This window comes from Pelodiscus sinensis, chromosome 27 (genome assembly GCF_049634645.1).
Source record: "Pelodiscus sinensis isolate JC-2024 chromosome 27, ASM4963464v1, whole genome shotgun sequence".
In the NCBI taxonomy this organism is placed as follows: Eukaryota; Metazoa; Chordata; order Testudines; family Trionychidae; genus Pelodiscus; species Pelodiscus sinensis.
Window position 1 is genome coordinate 3,510,767 of NC_134737.1, and position 20,593 is coordinate 3,531,359.

Consider the following 20,593-nt stretch of genomic DNA (forward strand, 5'->3'; position numbering starts at 1 on the left):
ACTATGCCCCCTGAGATATACACACACCATCTGCCTAGATAATCAGCTAGTCTAGCTTGCAAATAGGGTTGCCAGGTGTCCTGATTTCAGCCAGAATGCCCAGCTGAATGCCCTGGCAGCCCCAGCCAGCACCATCTACCAGCCCATTAATAGTCTGGTCAGGGCTGCTTTGGGTGCCCGGGCCTGAGGGAGGCTCCCTCCTGCCTCACCTCTACATGGCTCCCAGAAGTGGGCTGCCAGGTCCCTGTGTGCATAGGCCCAGGAGTGGCCTGGGAGGCTCTGCATACTGCCCTTGGGTCCGCTATCCTTGCACCTGAAGGCACCACCTCTGCAGTTCCTATTGGCCCAGAACAGCAACCAATGGGAGTTGCAGCAGCAGTGCCTATACATGTGAGGGTAGCATGGGGAGTCTTCTTGATGGCTCACCATGGCCTAGGGGGCTGCAGAGACCTGATGGCTGCTTCTTGAGAGCTGCAATAAGCACCCTGAACCCCCAATCCTCTTCCTGTACCCCAGCCCCAGCCTGCATTCCCCTCCTGCGTCCAAGCTCCTGCCTGGAGCCTGCACCCCTCACACCCAATTCTCTGTCCCAGCCCTGAGCTTCCTCCTACACCCCAAGTTCCTCATCCCTGCCCTACCCCAGAGCCCACCTCCCCAGATGTAGCCCACACCCCATCCTACACCCCAAACCTCTCATCCTTGGCTCCCCCTCAGAGTTTGCATGGCCAGCTGGAGCCCTCCCTGGCCCCCCACTGCTCAACCAGGTGAAAGTGAGTGAGGATAGGGTAGAGCAAGAGGGGATGGTGCAAACAGGTAGTGGGGGGCCCTCAGTGAAGGGGCAGTGTGGGGCAGGGGTGTTCGGTTTTGTGCCATTCCCTCGCTGCAAGTCATTCAGATCAGAAACTCACTTGCATTTAGGCATTCTGGTGGGAACACCCAGTTTATCTGCCATAGCTCATTTGTAAATTATTAATGTTCCAAGGTTCAATATTTGTTCATTTGCCTTTCCACACCATCAAGCATGCTCTCTGAAGGGGAAAAAAAGCCCCGCAGTAGACAAAATGAAAAATGAAACCCCCCTTTTCCCATGCCACAGAATTGGTGGGATATCCATTGCAGGGTGTCTATTACTCACCTTTATTCCTTCTCCTGTATGCTCCTGTTGCAGAAACAGATGGGATGCCAATTTAGCGGTAACATTTTGTTTGCTTTGACGGAGCCCTAGAGCACAGATCCTGCATTTAAACTCATCTACCTTGGGGATGATCGGTAGGGCACCGAGTTCTCTACACACACATCTTCAGGAGTAAATGTGTGTGTTTGGCAGGGAGACAGAGTAAACATAAACATCCTTGGCACAATGCAGTGGAAGCAGTGCTTAGCAGTAATTATACCATACTGCTTCGACTCTGTACTTCCCTAGCACCTTCGAGCAGGAGTCTGAAATGTTAACTGACATCCCTGTGAACTAGTTATTAGCCTGTTTCACAAGAGGGAAAATAATACCAAAGAAGGAAAGTGACTTGACTGATATCGCTGAGAAAACCCAAAGGCCTGACTTCTGGAACAGCTGCCTAATTGTTAGGCAGCAATTCTTCCCACCGACCAGTGGAAAATGACAACCTGATGGAACTCGAAAAGGATGCATAATTTGTAAGTGAACAGAGCGTTGTGGTCAAGTTTTCTCAAGTTCCCTGCAGCTGGTGAGTGTTCTGACCAATGTCGACGTAAAATAAAACTCTGCCTGCACTAAATAGGATCATTGTGTTGCTTGTGTTATTCAGAACATAATGCCTAAAAATGATTTTGCATATCCAGTCAGTCTGCATGGCCTGGTACAGTCCTAAGACTCAGTTTTTCGCAGGGAAAGCAGTTTGCACCTGGTGACAGCTCTTTCATCTGAAACACCGGCCCCCCTGGAGATTTTTCACATGTCAGTTATTGAACACACGCTCTTCTGCAAATGAAAAATAAAATTCAATTAACTTTCCCTGTAAATTCACACTCATCTCTTCACTTCCTGCTTTGACCTCTTACATTTCTGTTTATTTGCACGGGGACAACATGCCGTCTAGACACTTGTCTATGCCTACCCTAACCAATCTGTATTTTCCCATTCCTGATTTAAAGTGTTGCTCTCCTGATTAGCTCCCTTTCGAAAGTCGGCGGTGAATCTGCCCAAGTTCTCACTTATTATTACTGAGCTATCCAGATTCATGCAGGTTTGGATGAGATGGAGTTGCTTTAGCTCAGCGGTACCAAATAGGGAACATTAATTTGCATCACATTTAGGACACCCCACTGCGCGTGGCCCTATTAGATATTTGGAAAGCATTGTTCTTGTCAAAGATATTCAAACATGAAAATAAAGCAACGTTCTCTTTTGGTTTAGTGTGTCCATGAAAGGTCTAGGCAAGGGATGGGGGGTGGAGGGAGGGGGGAGTTGTATTGCTAAAAGCCTACATTTACAAACAGTTCAGATAAAGCAAAAAAACCTTTGCAGTGTTTGACATTTATTTCCCTAGCTGTTGTGTCTGAGAATAGAGACTGACAGCCCTGGACTATCAGGCTACGTCTACACTACAGCGCTATTTCGGAGGTATCCCGAAATAGCTATTCCACGTCCTTTAAGCACGCCCGTTATTTCGAAATATAACAGACTCACTATTCCGACGTCCCTCCACGAGGAGTAAGGGACGTTTTGGAGTAGCACTTTGCATTGCTCAGATTGCTATTGGGGGGGTGGGAGTCCTATGGCTCTTGCACGCTGTGTGCACAGAGAAACAGCTTCAACAGGAGTTAGGACCATCACCCCCAGCTGAAATTCTCTTCCCCATGCCAAGGTGCATGTGGGGGGGAACTAAACCTGGATCTCTCACCCCACAGGCCCTGTTGGGAAACCTGGGAGGTGGGCCCGCCCCCTTCTAAAGCCCCCTCCCCCAGCCTGACGTGAAGGACACTGGACTCAGGATCTAAACGAATGCTTGGGACAGGAGTGGGGGGGGGGGGGGGGTCCACAGGTTCGGAACGAGGAAGCCGGAGCGGGACACTGCACAGACTCCCAGACAGCGCCTGCAGGCGCTACCCAGAGGAACTCTGCCCAGATTTGTGAGACCAGAAAGGAACAGAAATAGATCCCACAGCCGCAGAACACCGCCCTTCCCCCTGTAGCGTGTCATCTAACCCCTGGCTTTAAAGCTATAAAACAGGTCCCACCTCACTCCACAGAAAACAGCCTAACTCATTCCCTCAAGACACCCTAGGGGGTATGTCTACACTACAGCGCAAATTTGAACTAACTTAGTTCGAATTAGTTAGTTCGAATTAGCTTAGTTCGAATTAACGCATCCAGACTAAAAAACTAGTTCAAATTAGCGTTTTGCTAAATTCGAACTAGCATGTCCACATTAAGTGGACCCTGAACAGGGCTTAAGGATGGCCGGAAGCAGTGCCGGCAGGGCATCAGAGGAGGACTTACAGCGTGGAGCTGCTGTCTCAGGCTAGCCGAGGGCTGTGCTTAAAGGGACCCAACCCCCACCCTGGACAGACAGTTCTCAGGGGTGCCCCGCTTGCAAAGCAGTCCTGGCTTGGAGTGCCCTGAGTGCCCACACTGGGCACATCACAGCACTTGGCCATCAGAGCGGTTGCACTTGCCGCAGGCTGACATCTGAGGAAAGGGGGCAATTGGGGGGCTGCAGGAGAGCTTCCACCCCCAGAAGCCCGCAGAGCCAGCCCAGTCCTCCCCATCGGGGGCTCGTACCCCATTCCTCCCTCACCTCCTTCCACTTACTCTTCCCTAGCCCCCCTTCCTGATGTACAAAATAAAGAAAACGTGTGGTCAAAAATAGAATCTCTCTTTATTGAACAAAACTCGGGGAGACTGGGAAAAGGAGGTGGGAGAGGGGAAGAGAGGCTGGGAGAGGGGAGGGCAACTAAAATGATCAGAGGTTTGGAACAGGTCCCATATGAAGAGAGGCTAAAGAGACTGGGACTTTTCAGTTTAGAAAAGAGGAGACTGAGGGGGGGATAGGATAGAGGTCTATAAAAGCATGAGTGGTATGGAGAGGATGCATAAAGAAAAGTTCTCCATTAGTTCCCATAATAGGACTAGAGGACACCAAAGGAAAGGAATGGGTAGCAGGCTTCAAACTAGTAACAGAAAGTTGTTCTTCACAAAGCAGAGTCAACCTGTGGAACTCCTTGCTGCAGGAGGCTGTGAAGGCTAGAACAGAGTTTAAAGAGAAGTGAGATAAAGTGATGGAGGTTGGGTCCATGGAGTGGTATTAGCCAGGGGGTAGGAGTGGTGTCGCTGCCCAAAGTTTGTGGAAGGCTGGAGATGGATGGCACGAGACAAATGGCTTGGTCACTGTCTTCGGTCCATCCCCTCCAGGGTCTCTAGAATTGGCCGCTGTCGGCAGACAGGCTACTGGGCTAGATGGACCTTTGGTCTGACCCAGTACGGCCATAGTAAGCTCAGGGTCGGGGGTCTCAGTGGACCACCTTGATTTTCATGCACACCTGCTCCTGGGTGGCCAGGCTGGCAGCTCTCCTGCCCTAGATGGCCACTTTCCTGTGCCTAGTGTGGAGGTCGTGGACAAGGTCCACGATGTCCGCACTAGACCAGGCGGGTGCCCGCCTCTTGCGGTCCTGGGCAGGCTCCCGAGAGCCGCCAGCCTGGTCCCGGGAAGAGGGGGAGGGCTGGGGGGCATCGGGTGGCTGGCTCGAGCTGTGCCAGGTGCAGGGTCTGCTAGCTGGGTGCTGGCAGTCTTGCACCTGGCACGGGCACCGTAGCCAGCCCGTGCCCCTATAAGGGGTCCGGGGCCGGGAGGGGGGCAATAGAGTTTCCCTGGTGTTGGCCAGAGTGGCCACTAGGGAAAGCTGGGGAGGGCTAGCCTCCCACTTGTTCTAATTAAGGGGCTACACACCCCTTAATTCGAACTAGTAAGTTCGAACTAGGTTTAGTCCTCGTGCAATGAGGTTTACCTAGTTCGAACTAAGCGCTCCGCTAGTTTGAATTAAGTTCGAACTAGCGGAGCGCTAGTGTAGCGCCTATCAAAGTTAATTCGAACTAACATCCGTTAGTTCGAATTAACTTTGTAGTGTAGACATACCCCCTGATGTGGGCTCCCATTCGTAGATGGCTAAATGGGATTAAGCGCCTCCTTGCTGCCAGGACTTGGTCGCCTATCTCTGAGAGGGACAGCTGGTGTCTCCCCTCAGTGGGCTAGCACGATGGTTATTGTGGGGCCTATTTCTCCCCATTCATACAGGGAACCTACATCCCAGCTGTGATTTTCTAAGCACACAGGCTACATCTACACTACAAGTTTTCTTGGCCAGAAATGTGCACATGAGGGTCTCATTTGCATGAGTTGCAATCTCATTTGCATAGTTTCTGCCGGTCCGGTTTTGTGCTAAGGGTTTTTGCGCAAAAACATGCCGTGCAGATGTTTTCTTTTTGCACGAAAACCCCTTTGCCTGCAAGATCGGTATACCTCCTTTTTTGGGGACATAAGGATCTTGCGGAAAAAAGGGTTTTAGCGCAAAAAGAAAACTGTCCACACAGCTTGTTTTTGCGCAAAAACCCCAACACAAAAATGGATTGGCAGAAAATATGCAAATGAGATTGCAAATCATGCAAATGAGCCCCTCATGTGCATATTTTTTGCCGAGAAAACTTGTTGTGTAGACGTAGCCTTAGCGCGTAGGTGTTGTGACACTCAATATTGCAATGTCTAAGTCCCCTTTGTGTAGCTAACCCGGTGTGAATGTCAGTAGACCCTAAAGATTGGACTTCGGACATAAAAGGGCAGTTAGGTATCTAAATACTCCCTGTGAGTCCAGTCACCTTTTTTAGTCCATTATAATAATGTTTCCCCGTCTCGTTCTCTTTTCCCCTATTTAGCCTATCCAGTTCTATGTCAGAATGGTGCTTTGGAGACAGAAACATATACACCTCTTTGTGGCACGTTAGTGAGCACTCAAAAGCCTTCTCCTCATTAGCGGCTTTTAATAATTAATCTATTGGAGAAGCTTTGATTGGATTCTTCACTCAGAAGGTTAATTAGGTATTTCTAAATAATGTCCAAAATGGTTTTTTTTTTTTTAAACTCAATTCCTTTTTCTTTACCCCAACTACACTACTGAGATCTCTGGAAAGTTTATGTTTGAGAATTGGCTGGAGGTAATTATTCCAGATAATTAAGAGCACTAAGCAAAGTAATTTAATTTTCTTCCCTTCCCATCCCTTCTCCCCTCCCAAGAAATGTGAAAGTCTGTGTAATATCCTATCACTGAAACCCCCTGTTAGAAGGTTAAGTTGGTGAAGTATTCTATTCAATTAGGAGTGCCGAGAATCACGTGAAATCCAGTAAAGATATTTAGCAAAGTAATGAAGTCACCCAGTGAATGAATGGTTCTTTGTTCCAAAAGCTTCCTTGTATTCTGCATACTTAAACAAGGGGAGAAGCAGAGACAGCAAGTAAAAACACAAACCCGAGAAGCCAAATTCATCCTGTTGAAATTGGTGTTGCTACAACAGAGCTGTGTTTGGCTACTGCTAAGCAGGTGCACAAGATTTAAACTCAGCAGGACTAAATTCAACTTCATTCAAGTCATTTGGGCCGCACCTGGGCCACATTTGGCTGACATTGTTTAAAGGAGAAAGCCTGCTTGTGCTTGGAGAAAAAAATACCATTCAGTGCTGTGATATATTAAACAATATTCTGATTTATATTTACCCCTTTACAGCCCCCTCCCCAAAAGGATGCTAGAGCATGAACAAATGTCTAAGCAGTGGGCCAGGTTTGGGAGTTTATTTTAACTGCTGGAATCTTTTGAGTCTCATCACACATGATTTGCAATCCTAAAACAGTCTCTCTCAAAGTGGTCCACAGATCCATGGTAAATACACAAACCGGAGCAGCCAAGTTAGCAGAATGGATCTGTGGACCACTTTGAGAAACAGTCCTAAGAGAATAATATTGCTTGCAGCATTTCAGTTTTTTTCCTGCCGGTGCTGGCCAAGTCAGGGAGTCAATGACAATGGAAAATAAAGAGGGCTGAACCTTCTTGGTGAACCTTATGTAATTCTTGGGCTGGCTTTTCGGCCATGTCTACACTGGCAGATGGAAAGCGCACTGAGCGCAGCAGGGAAAACATGGCTGGGCATCCACACAGTCAGCTTACGGCACTTGCAGCAGCTTTCGGAGCAGAGCATTCTGGGCAGCTATCCCAGAGAGCACCTTGTCCTCTTCTGCCACTGAGGCTTGCAGAGAGGCATGGGGCATCCTGGTTCCTGTCCCAATGCCCCATGGTGCATCGCTTCATATCCTAGCAACCCCTTCTGCATTGGGTGCCATCTTTCAATGGCTTCTGTGCTGGGCACTCTGCCTCCCCAGTCAGTGGGAATGGATCTGCAGCTGCTGATGAAAATGCTGACAGATCTCACTAGCACGTCAGGCATGGCAGTTGAGTGGCTCCTCAAGTGGCAAAGTAATGATGGGGAGTCCGTGCAGCTGACATGAGATTTCTTGTGGCTTTTACGGAGGTGCAGCCCACAGTGGAGCACTGCTTTTGGGCTTGGCAAACAAGCACTGAAGGGTGGGATCGCACCATCATGCAAGGCTGGAATGGCAAGCCGTGGCGGCAGAAAGCCACTTCCACGGGACTGTGCGCTGAGCTCGCCCCTGTGTTTCCAAGCAGGAGGGTTTCCTGGTGTGCAGAGCAGGCATGGCCAGCTGGGGAGATGCACTGAGAACACAGCAGGTGTCCCCAAGCAAACAGGACTTTCCAATTTCAAAAAGAAGGCAAAGGGAGGGTTTGAGGGTGAGTCTCTGGAGAGCAGGACAGTAGAGTTCAAACAGATGACCAGAGAGGCAAGAAGGGGCATTGTGGGAAGGGTGCCGGAGGCCAGTAAAAATACAAAACTACACCCCGGTGTCCACACCGGCTCCCGACTGCTGTCTGCAGAGTGCAGCAAGCTCTACACTTTTTACGTGCAGTCACTGACGAACTACCGCACGCTCGGTGCTGTGCCAGCATGAACACCTCGAGAGTTACAGCGCCGGGGGTGGATTCCCCTGCACATTAACTTGCCAGTGTTGACTTGGCCTTCTTTTGTCAGGAACCAAATTTCTTGTCCTCTAGAAGTAGACAGATGCTCAAGCAAAAAAACTCCAAACTTTCTCAGGGCTGCAGGGTCCTTAGGTTGGAACCACTGAACCAGAGCAAGAGGACTCTTGGGTCTGGTCTACACTAGACCAGGCAGGTCGGATTAAGTCACGCTATCCAAGTACTCAAAATGCATAGCTGGATTGGGCTTACCTCACACTGAGCCGCTGCAGAGTCTACACTGCGGGAGGCAGATGGGAGCACACGCTCCTGTTGGCTTCCCTTACTCCTCACAGAATAAGAAGTACAGAACACTGGTGGGGGCTGCCCTCAGCCTTCTATTTGGGGATCTACACTAGACCCACTAAATCAAACTCTCGAAGATTGACGGAGAAGATCGACCCTCTGGAGATCGTGTAAACAAGCCCTTTGTGTTTAAAACTAGCTGGCCATCCTAGTGCTCAGGAGTGTTTTGGGAATTAAGGGCCAGGTTTTTCAAAGTATGGAGCCAGTGGCAACTCCCCGCTCACTAACTCCTGCTCACTCATAATTTTTATAGTGGGGGTGCTGGGAGCCACTGAACCAAATTGTAATCCTTGTATATATTGGAATCCCCTTCAAAGCAGGGGATGCTGCAGCACCCCCCACGCTCTTCATTCCAGCACCTGTGGCTTTTGCAGGGGATCTTCCGCAAAAACTTCTTGCACAAAAGCGCATCCCAAAAGCGATGTGCTTTTGTGCAAGAGAATGTCCACACTGCATGGATGCTCTTGCACAAGAAAGCTCTGATGGCCATTCACAGAATGGCCATCAGAGCACCTGTGCTTTTTCCCCATAGGAGTTTCTTTCTTCCTGTGGAGCACCCACACTTACCTTTTTGCACAAGAACCCTTGCGCAAAAAGGAGTTATACCTTGTGGGGAGAGGAATAACCGTACTGCTAAAAGCTTTCTCTTCTGCTGATTTACTTGCGCAATAGCGCGCTTGAGGTGTGGACGCTACTCCAGTTTTTGCGCAAAAACCTTGTAGTGTAGACGTACCCTATGGCTATGTCTACACTCACGGCTTCTTGCGCGAGAAATATGCGAATGAGGCTAAGCATGGAATATCACCGAGCCTCATTTGCATACCTAATGAGTCACCATTTTTGCAGAAGAGACTCTTGCACCAGAAGGAGCTGTCTACACTGCCCCTTCATGCACAAGAAAAACCTTCTTGTGCAATGCTGCTATGCTGATTATTTTCAGGAATAACGGCATTGCGCAAGAAGGGGCAGCGAGTGTAGACATAACCTATTTGTCTAGCTGCCAAGCAGGATTAGAGTCAAGCCTCTGAGTCCTGCTTTTATTTGTCAGACCACAAAGAGTGGCAGCAACTCCCTGCTCACTGTAACCCCTGCTCACTCAGACAGGGATAATCTAGTCTAGCAAGAGAGCGCAGGTGTCAGGTGCCTCAAGTGCTCACACAGACATGTATTTGCACAGCTTCAGTTCATGTCCACCAATCAGTGGTAGCTAACTTGAGAGGCTCCTGGGTCTTTAATGCTCATATTTCATACCTGAACTCATATTATGAGGCAGCTTAAGGAACTGTTATATGGGGCAACCTGGGAACTATGCAGAAATTAGGAGTTCCCGCGGTTTTCTACCAAAGCTCCTTCAAGCTAGTCCAGTTCTTCTAGCTATTCCTTTGCTCTGAAACTGTTCATTATGCCATAGGAAGTATCTTTTACTGATCTAATCTTTGCTACCTCAGGGAAGCCCATGAGGTTAGCATTGTTTTGCTCCATGTGGTTGAGCAATTCTGTTCATTCAGTCATTCATTAATGCTCCATGAAGTCCTGAGGGAATTCTGCAATGGCCATGTAAAAATTAAGGTGAATGAACCCTCCAGACAGTTGTTTTTTTGGAAGAGGATAACGTAAGAAAATGTATGGACAAGAGAGAAGAAACTGAGCATAAATGCTCAGTGATAATTTGAAAGCTGCTGGACTTTTTGCCTATGTATAGAGATTCAGAGCTCATTGGGAAATATTTGTAGGTTCTCCTCCCAATAAAAATTGTTGCTGAAAACAAGTTTTGCTTTGTTTTGTCAATTTTTTTCTTTTACATTTGTTCAGGATATTTGTCAAAAAAAGTTTTGGTTTATGTTTTTGGTTTTTATTTTTTAATGAAAACCTGAAAAATGAAAGAAATAGATAAGTCCTATCAGGAAAGCCATTTCCCACTGAAAAAATCTTTTAGATAGAAAATTTGGACCAGCCTCAAGAAAGTATGAGAAAGAGGTTCTACTCAGTTTTGGCGAGAGGATTTTACCAGCCCCAAGCCCTCCCTGATGATTTTGGATCCAGTTCAGATGCAAAGCTTTAAAAGGGACCTTCTTGTCAAGGTTCCTTCCATTTTTTTAAATCTGTGTGGGGAATAAATTTTGTTATATGCACCAAGGCATGTGCAGATGTGCACCACCAGTAGAAGCCGTGGGTGCTCTGCTAATCACCTGGTCATCACCTGAATGGTTGGCCACCCAAATGCTCAACTTACAGGTAACACTGCTCCTTGTCCCCTGAACATTGGTCCTTTTTTCTATGTATAGAAGCAAATGGAGCCATAGAAGCAGCAGAGCAAACCATGCTCCTGGGATAGATAAATCTTTCCTTGGATTACAAAAAGTCTTGGCTGAACTCACTATACAATGAGTAGACAATAAAAATGAGAGGGGTTTGTAATAGCTGGACCTTTAGAATGCCACAAAGCACGTTAAAAATCTTGAATTATTTGAGCACAAAAGGAGACGGGCTTGCAGCTCGCACATTAATTGTAAAACAAACTGCTCTGCCTTGGCTTTTGAGAGTTGTCCGCTGGTAACCACTGTGGTTTTAGGGAACATTTATAAGCTGGTGCATGTCTTGTTCCTCCAGTGAAACAATAGATCTTGGACAGTTGTAAATGTGATTTCGCAAGGGAGGGCAGGCCAAGCAAAGACAAAAGGGTCTTGCAACACTTTCCTATCACCGTGCCCAGATGCAGAGCAGGCTACAGGAAGATGGCAAGCTACTACAGGTTGCACTGCCTACACCAGAACTCTCTGGTCCAGCAACATCCGGGCTCTGCCTCTGGCAGGCCCAGAGATCTCCCTGGACCAGAGCACCCCTGTGCCAGGAGCCTTGTGGCAGGAGAGCTGGTGGCAGCAGGGTCGAAGGTACGGGGGAGCGTTCGGCAGCCCTGCCAGAGTCATGTGGAGTAGAAGCAGAGCCAGCAGCAGGGAGGGGTGGTGAGTTATGGAGCTGGTGGTAGGAGACTTCTCCTGATCCAGCAAATTCCCTTGTTCAGGACCAATCAGGCCTCGAGGCTGCTGGACCAGGGTGGTCCAACCTGTAAAGCAAAAATTAGATCCATGCTCAGTGACTGGTGTGAGCACTGGCAACATCCCATAGTGAGAGGCAACACGGTGGAATGAAAGGCACCGTCGGTTGACTAGCAGATTGGATTGCATTCCTGGCACGACCCCAGTCCTCTTTGTTACAGCTGAGTGTCTCCAAAAGCCCGAGTTTCCCCGTCTGCAAAAATGGGGGTAATTATCCCTAATGTAAGCATTTGGGTAGGATTCAAACACCCCTGCAGTCCAAGCAAAGACTCCAACTGATGTCAGCAGGTTCTGGATCCAGCTGTCTCCAAGTTATGAATTGTACCTGCTCAATGTTATTAATTTTTTATTGACAATTTGCTTCCTTGGGCTGATTTACGCTCATTACCAATGTTCCCAGTAAGCTCAGTGCATGTAAAACTTTATTCCGCACATTGATGGAAAAAGTCCACACACGGATGGAAAAGATCAAAAGGAACGTTGTTCATTACGCCTATAAAAAGAAGCAAATCTAAAACCCGATAATGCTGCATTACATGCTTGGAGCTATCCCATTACATTCTTTATGTATTAGTCACAAAGCACGTGGCATGGACAGTGTACACTGCCCAGAACCCATTAAATAGTTCTACCTCTCAGTTAATTAAACATAGCACTATATTTAGAAATGGTGGCATTTACTTTCCACAATAGCTAATATACTCTCCCTTCAATTTCCACAGATTTGCTCATTGTTAGCCACATAACTTCATGCTTCTCTTTGAAAAATTCCCACCATCTGTTCATTTTTCTTTTTCCCTTTGCAAAGGTGGCTCATTTCATACACACACACACACACACACACACACACACACACACACACACTTGAGCAAACTGTCAGTGTTAGGCTCACAAAGGAGAATGAACGTAGATTTACTATCTGAATTAAACAGGGTTGATACAGTGATGTTAGGACTTGATCCTTGCCGTGCTGTCTCACATGAGTAAAGATTGTGGTCCTGGGCTGGGCACCCCACAAAAAATTTATTCCAGGGCATAAACATTCATAATTTACCCCAAACCTCCTGGTAGAAATGGAAGTGGAATTCCTCCATTCCTTTAGCATGGCCTTCTAATGGCACAATAATTGCACTAGGAGCTATCTGAAACAGTGGCTAAAACCTAACAGCTGTGAGTTATGACTTTTCAAATATTTTTCCCAATTAGTCTCTCTATTGTTGTTTGAATTAAGAAGTGTGGCACCATACATAACTGCATCCACAGTCTATTCTACAGTAATATGCCACGTACTCTGCATAAAAATTCCACTAGATGGCAGCTAAAACCTAGTTTGTTTCCATTTTATAATAGACTTGTAAATATAAGATTGCAAATTTGGTTAAAGGAAAAACCTTTAAAAAGGGATTTTTTTTTCTAGTTCCACTCGGAGGGCAAGGGTTTAGGAAGAAGAAGGAAAGCTCAAAGGGTGTGTCTAGACTACAGAGTTTTGTAGACAAAAGCAGACTTTTGTCGACAAAACTATACCTGCGTTTACACTACTGCTGAGTTCTGTCAACATAATGTCGACAGAAGTTGGCAGTTTTGTCGACGGCAGTAAACCTCGTTCTACGAGGAATAACGCCTTTTGTTGACAGAGTTCTGTTGACAGAAGGCGTTATTGCATCTACACTGTCCTTTGCGTCTACACTGTCATGCCGACAAAGCGGCTTGCTTTGTCGACAGAACTGGATGTAGTCTAGATGCTCTTTGTCAACAGAAGCTTTGTCGACAGTATCTGTCAACAAAGCCTCCGTCGACAAAAACCTGTAGTCTAGACGTACCCAAAGCGATGAGGATCAGACTGGAGAACTGTTTTAACATTTCTTTGAGGGCCTGATCCATTTCTGCAGAATACACACTTTGGGGAAAAAAAAAAAAACATAGTTGTAACCCTAGCAATTACTCATACAAATAGTCATACTCATGACATGGCTGCCCAGCTCTCTGGATGCAGGGGAATGCTCAGGTGGTGACACAGCTCTGCAGTTGGTCGGGAGAGCTGGGGCCATGGTGCGGCTGCCTGGCTAGTCAAGAAGGGTGATGTCACCACTCCCAATAGGATGGTGAGACTCCACAAGGGTGGAGGTTGCAGATGGGGTGGGGCTGAGGTTTGCCTTCCCCTATTGAGTGATCATCCCCGGCCCATGCTTCCAGGCTAAACTTCAGATTGTTACCTTGTAACCTGTGACTCCCAATTGTATCCCATCATTCCCAATGAGTCACAGGGAGTGGGGGAAAGGTGGGAAGCAAGAGAGAAGTAGCCATCAGGGGAGAAGGGAGTGGGAAATGGATGAAGAGAAGGTGTTGAAGCAGAGGCCTGGTGATGGAGACCTGCTACCTTTTCTTCCCCTGGAGCCCTGTCTCACATATTTCATTGCCAGGAGCAAACTCATTTAGAACAAACCCTGCCACGCTGCCAACTCAAAACAAGTCATGGTACCTTGAAGCTGTGCTGCATCATCTGTCTCTCCAGGCACCCTGCTTGCTTCCAGCTTTTCCAATGTCAATGAGCAGCAAATGAGGCAAGAGGGGCACATTGGTTATGCTGCCCATCAGCCTGTAACCTCCGTCCACTGTTCTTTGTAGTTGGATGACTTGCCGCTGCCCGGGCTTCTGACACTGCTTTCTGTCCTTTAAAGAGAAGGAAGCTGCAGCAGCTGTGTAATAGCTAGAAGCAATGGCATGGGAAATTATTGTTAATACTGATTTGTACGGTCGCCCCTAGACACCCATTTAGAACCCCATAGTGGTAAGTGCTCTACAGACAGTCAATGACAGCAATATTACCTAGTTCTTTACATCAGTAGAGCTCAATCACCTTAAAAAGGAGTTCAAATGTTACTACCCCCATTTTGCAAATAGGGAAACAGTCTGTAGTCTAAGTAAAATGACCTCCTCCCTCCCACTGTGGCCCCGCAGGCCTGTACCAGAGCCAGGAATATAATCTGTGTATGTCTACACTACAGAGATCAACCTTCCAGAGGTTGCTCTTCTAGCATTCAATGTAGCGGGTCCAGTGTAGACCCTAAATTGAATGCTGAGGGTAGCCCCCACTGGCAGCCAGTACTCCTCCTTCTGCAAGGAATAAGGGAAGCCAGTGGAGCGTTTGCTCCCATCTGCCTCCCGCAGTGGTATGTCAGCTCCAGCTACACAATTAAGATAGCTGGAGTTGTGTATCTTAGGTCGACTTTCCCCTCCAGGTCTCCAAACACATGCTCAGTGCAGAGACAGTCCCAGCACTGAAGAGTTTCTAGTCTTGGACCCAGATCCTGCTATAAACTGCATGCAGACAAGTCCCTGCTCCCGCACAAAGCCCCAGTGAAAACAGCAGGGGCTGGGCGGCTGTAAGGGGAAGAGTTCTGCCTTGATGGAACAAGTTGGGGCTTAAGCGAGCAATAAGATGCAATGGGCGCATGACATAAATCAATGCACATGTGGAGAGGTGGAGACAGAAATAATATGAACATATTTCCACCCAGATGAACTATCTGAACCATGTACCTCCCCGCCTGCCTCACTTCTCTCACGCGGCAGCATTCTGTAGGGCTGCTGGCGCAAGGAAATCTCAGGAGAGATTGAAATGAGGCTGAATGAATGGCTGTATGGATTTCTTTAAGGGAGTTTGCACCACTCATCGAGTCAGGTACAGCTCAGCGCGTGTAAAGGTGGCAAAACTAAGCCTTAATTAATTACCGTCAGGTTTTGTTTATGATTGTGGTGTTTGGGGAGTGTTCTTGGCAGCCACGGATCTCATCCCTGTGATCCAGAAGTGGTAATTTATGGATCAATTATTCATTCAGGCACCATCAGTCACACTGGAAAGGGGCATTGTGATCTCATCAGTCTAAGTAAAAGTGACACGGAAGGATTTTATCAAGTGAAAGGGGAACTGATGGATGGCGATCTTTACTAAGCCAGGGAAATATTGATTCAAGCCAATATATGATCTCCTCCATTAATACTGGGCCGTCAGTAGCACGTAGAGATGCTGCGGTATTGTTAGTGCTCTCCGCCTGAGGAGGCATTGCCTTTCTGGGCAGCATTATTTCAACAAGGAGTGATGCCCAGGGACATTAACAGATTCTTATGGACCAGTTACTCTGCTCTCCCTTTCCTTGTAATAAGAAACAGGCCAAAAATAACATTCCTAACTTTTTTTCCCTGGGAAGAAATAGAATGAGATTCCTTATAAGAGGAGCAGAAATCTTACAAAAAAAGAAAAGAAAAGAAAAGAGATTGGTTTTATTTTCTTTGTGAGATGCAATATTCCCACACGGACAGATCTTATCACAACGGGAGACGCTGTAAGCAGCATCACGGATGGGAATATCTTGTTTCCACCTGAGTTTGCAGAAGCAATGTTAACACATGGCATTTTGTATGGTGTCACAAGAACACGATGCAGGAGGAGCTGCAGCATGTCGTCATCTTGTGTTAATTCTACATATGAATCCCATGGAGTAAAGGAACTATTTGAAAGTGTAGATCCAGATGGCAGAAGCAATAGCACAGCATCTCCTTGAAATACCAAGGAGCAGTGCTGGCAGTCTTAATAGTGGAACTTGAATGCTCATTCACAGAGGTGATAGGTCAATTCAGCCAATTCAGAGGTTTCCCATTCTTTGTACTAAGTCTCAGTGCCTATCTAAACCAAAGTCTGCAATGGGCTTCATGGCCGATTGGATCAGGTGCCATCTGATCTGTGGGATCCACAAATCTCCCAGGAACAGGATCTCTCCTGATATTTTGGACCCTCAGCTTCTGGCCCTGGGAGGACCCCAGAAATGTAGAGAATATCGGGATGAGAAAATAGCAATGGAATGGCGGCAATTCCACCTAGAGCTAGTGGAGTAGCTGCATTTTATAAATATGTGAAAGTCCAAAAATAAACCTGAATTTGCCAAACATTATACCAGGCTCTGATTGCATCCAGTGGGTATAGAAAGCCATTTGCTTCATCCAAAATAGTTCCGCCAGCCTAAACTATTTTTACATTCCTGCCAACTCACTGCAGAGGGTTCCATCACCACGGTAGCTAGCTCTCTGTAACCCAGGGGCACTGAGACTACTGGGACGGGAGAGTGAAGTCTGCTCTGCAGCCTTAGCTGAGAGCCAATTAGCTTTAGGTCATGCGGTGAAGGCACATGGCTCTAGCCGCTAAGGTCACAGGTTCAGTCCTACCTGAATCCTAGACTCCTAGGGCTAGAAGAGACCTCAGGAGGTCACCGAGTCCAACCCCAACTAAATCATCCCAGCCAGGGCTTTAGTTGGGGCTTAAAAACCTTTCAGTATGGAGATTCCACCCCCTCCCTAGGGAACCCATCTCAGTGCTTCCCCACCCTCCTAGGGAAATAGTTTTTCCTAATATCCAACCTAGACCTCCCCCACTGCAACTGGAGACCATTGCTCCTCAATCTGCTGTCTGTTACAACTGAGAACAGCCTCTCTCCATCCTCTTTGGAACCTCCCTTCAGGAAGTTGAAGGCTGCTATCAAATCCCCCCTCACTCTTCGCTTCTGCAGACTAAATAAGCCCAAATTCCTCAGCCTCTCCTCATTGGTCATGTGCTCCAGCCCCCGATCATTTGTGTTGCCCTCCGCTGGACTTTCTCCAATGTGTCCACATCCTTTCTGTAGTGGGGGCCCTGGAATTGTACACAATACTTCAGATGTGGCCTCACCAGTGCCGAATAAAGGGGAACAATCACTGCCCTACATCTGCTGGCAATGCTCCTTCTAATGAACCCCAAAATGCCATTAGCCTTCTTGCTACAAGGGCACATTGTTGACCGGCTGACAACCCGGGTCTGTTGGCTCTGTGGGTAAGTCTAAACTACATGGCTCCATCGACGGAGTCATGTAGATTTGTTGTTTTGGCAACGGGAAATGAAGCAGCGATTTAAATAATTGCCGCTTCATTTAAATTTACATGGCTGCCGCGCTGAGCCAACAAACAGCTGATCAACTGTTTGTCCACTCAGCGCGCTAGTCTGGACGTTCCCCTGCCGACATCAAAGCCCTTTGTCGGCAGCCCCGGTAAACCTCATCCCACGAGGAATAACGGCGCTTCATTTCCCTTTGCCTATAACCCTCATCTACATGGCTCCGTCGACGGAGCCATGTAGTTAGACACAGCCTGTATGTCCATCTATCTAGTTTTAATTCAAGTTCTTTCTCTAGTTATGCCCATTCAGAGCGGTGGGCCATAAAATGACGGACTCTTAACAAAATACATATCGAGGCACCGGCTGAACAAGCCAAATGGGGGCTGACAAAAGGACGTACAGTTGCTTAACTCTGATCTAAGAAATAACTCCTCACTACCTGCTTCAGGTTATAGAGGGGTCTTTTGCCCTGGAGGCATGCTCCCCCAGAAGAATGGCACAAACTCTGAGGCAAATACATCTCTAAGACTCCAGTTTTCAAAGACTTCTGCACGGACTTTTCTTCAGGTTCCAGACATTGACTTCCATGAGGCTCTGAAATGATGCAAGGTTCCATTGGCTTGGGTAGCCTGGCAGAGGTGGGGCTTAAGTGATCGATCAGGGGAGAGACCTCAGGTCAGGAAAGCATTTCAGCCTGAGCTTAACTTGACTCATGTGCTGAAGTACCCTCTGACTTCTGCAAAGGGGAATTCTTCCTCAATCAGAGCCAGCGCATACATTATGTGACCGAACTTCTCCCTTCTGCTGCTGTTTGTCTTTTTAATTTGAAGGTCATTCCTGTGCATTTAGCGGGGGCTTTTCTGTTAATGACTGATACATCTTTCCTACTATCTAGCATCCTTTCTAGCACCAACATTACTAATGTGTCAACAGAGTTCTCCTCATATTCATCAACAGCAGACGGTGATAGCGGTGACCCTTCTGATTTTGAAATGATCTACTTTCCATGAAGAAAAGAAAAGTGAGAAGATTAATCTTAGACCAGCCATGCCTTGAAGTCAACGCCTGTCTCCAAAAGTCATGAATAAGATGACGATCAAATAACAAGTCTAGTGCAAAAGACCTTGATTTGTGTTGACAGAAGGCAAAGAACCACCAGGACCTATGTTTGTTTTATGAGGAATTAGGCTGCCTTGTGCAGGGGAGAGCAGAGTCTTTGAACTGCAAATGCAGATGGGGAAGCCTTCATTGTCAGGGACCACACATGTAAGTGTAATTCTGGGACACGTAATCAAACATTGACGAAAGATCAAGAGGTGGCCTTTATATATATATCCATGCACTTCAGAGCCTCAGAAGTGAGAACTTGAAAATCTCTGGCTACATCTAATTCCCATGCTGTCAAACAGGTGTAGCATTTTATCTAGAATCAAGGCTAGATGTAGGGGCAGGCAACTGCCCAGGGTCGGGGGGGGGGGGGGGGTACTGTGGTTGGGGTGCTGGTTTTGCTGCTAGTGACAAAAGGGAAAATATTTGGAGTAAAACAATTTTCCCTTTGTTTCAGGTATTCTGTGTGCAGATTTTTTTAAAAAACCTCTTAGAATGTTGTGGGACCTTTGTAAAAATCTCATGGAAGCGTCTAGACTTTCTGAGAACTAGGTTTTCCTCAAGCCTCCTAGAATTATGCCCTCAGATGTATATCCGAGGCAGAGGGTTGCCAGTCAGTTTTGTATGACAGGGACAATTCCTTCATACAGATTGTGCATCAAAATCATGAAATAGGCTACATGTGCAATAAAAAATAAGGATATCACCCAAGATAGCAAGTACTATATATAAATGATGTCACAACTCTTTTGTCCTGTGAACACATCATCCATTACAACTACTGAAGGGAAATGGAAAAAACTGAACAAAAAAAGAATTCTTAGAGCTAATTATTACATTTTTATGCACCCTAGATCTAGTCAAAAGCCTAAAACCTTCACTGTGAAATTGCCTGAGTAAGGACTAAATGACAAGTACACGAAGGCCTCTGGGTATCTTCCTCTGCATTTATTTCCAGTAAATGGGCTATATACCCAGAGCCCGGAACTGTCCCTTGCTAGATGAGACCTTTCTAAATGGCCAGGTGTCCAAGCCTAGGCCTACAAACGCATTATGTGCTGCTGAATTTTCTTCACATTGGCACCAAGTCAAGACATGAGACGTGTCTCTGCATCAAAGAACTTGTCTACTTTACAACAGCAGCCCCAATGCTCCTATCCATCATAGAAATGTCTTGTGCAAACAGCTTCCTGGATTCTGTTTGTGTTCTTGCTGTCATTGCTGTCGAAAGTAATGGCTTGAGATCATTCACACCATTAGTTTTAATATATTATTACTGCATCATCTCAGCTAATCGCAGGTGTAACTTCCTTTGCAGTGCTCCCATATGCAGCAATGTCCGTGCTCCATGTCACTGGGAACAAAAAGCTCTCCGTTCCCTTAGGGCAAGGGCCGGATGCATTTTCCTTGGGCCTCCGCTGGAGGTCAGTGTAGCATTGTTTACTTTTGTCTTGTAGAACAAAGGAATTGCAAACCTGTGACAGCCGAAGGGGGAATATTTATATTTTCAAAGATTTTAATCAGTTTTACGTATAAAAATAATTCTCCAAATTACCAAAAGTCCCTATGTATAAAGGCCATGCTTAAAAACATTTCTGTTGCTATAGGTGACTTACCTCAGTATTTTAAATTATGTATATAAAGACTGCTAGAAATGCTAAGAAATATACAGCAGTGCTCTTTTAAAGATACCATCCTCCCCAGCAAGAAACCCAAAGCGTCAAATCTCTCTGCAACTTTGTCATGTGCCTTGAAGGTCATCAGAATTCAGTTGTTTCAAATCGAGGAGGGGGAGAGCATTGCTGCAGGCAAGCGCCCAGTCAGCAGCACCTCCCTATAATGGAGTGTCCCTCACCTCTCGCGAGCGCCCCATTCTGGCCGAGTGCATGTGCCTGTACTCCCTGTTTGAAGCTTTCTTGGCAAATCATCCGTCAGGTTGAGTCACACACCCTATGTACGGATCACAAACACCTTCACATTCACAACATTCAACAGGGGTACATCTTGGTGCCCCCTGTAGTGTCTCTGGATCTGTTTCTTCAGCCTGTTCCCTGCTCTGGTAGTGAATGGTGCCCCAGAAGGTTTCCCT

At 46.9% G+C, this 20,593-nt stretch overlaps 1 protein-coding gene across 1 annotated transcript in view; it reads right to left on the reverse strand.

Annotated features, from left to right (window-relative positions):
• Positions 1–20,593, reverse strand: part of CAMK1G (calcium/calmodulin dependent protein kinase IG) — a 128,136-nt gene that overhangs the window by 86,755 nt on the left and 20,788 nt on the right. The window contains exon 3 of the mRNA XM_075910044.1: positions 13,954–14,181. Within this exon, the coding sequence (XP_075766159.1) occupies positions 13,954–14,050 (97 nt within the window). The 5' untranslated portion in view covers positions 14,051–14,181. The remainder of the gene's footprint in view (positions 1–13,953; positions 14,182–20,593) is intronic.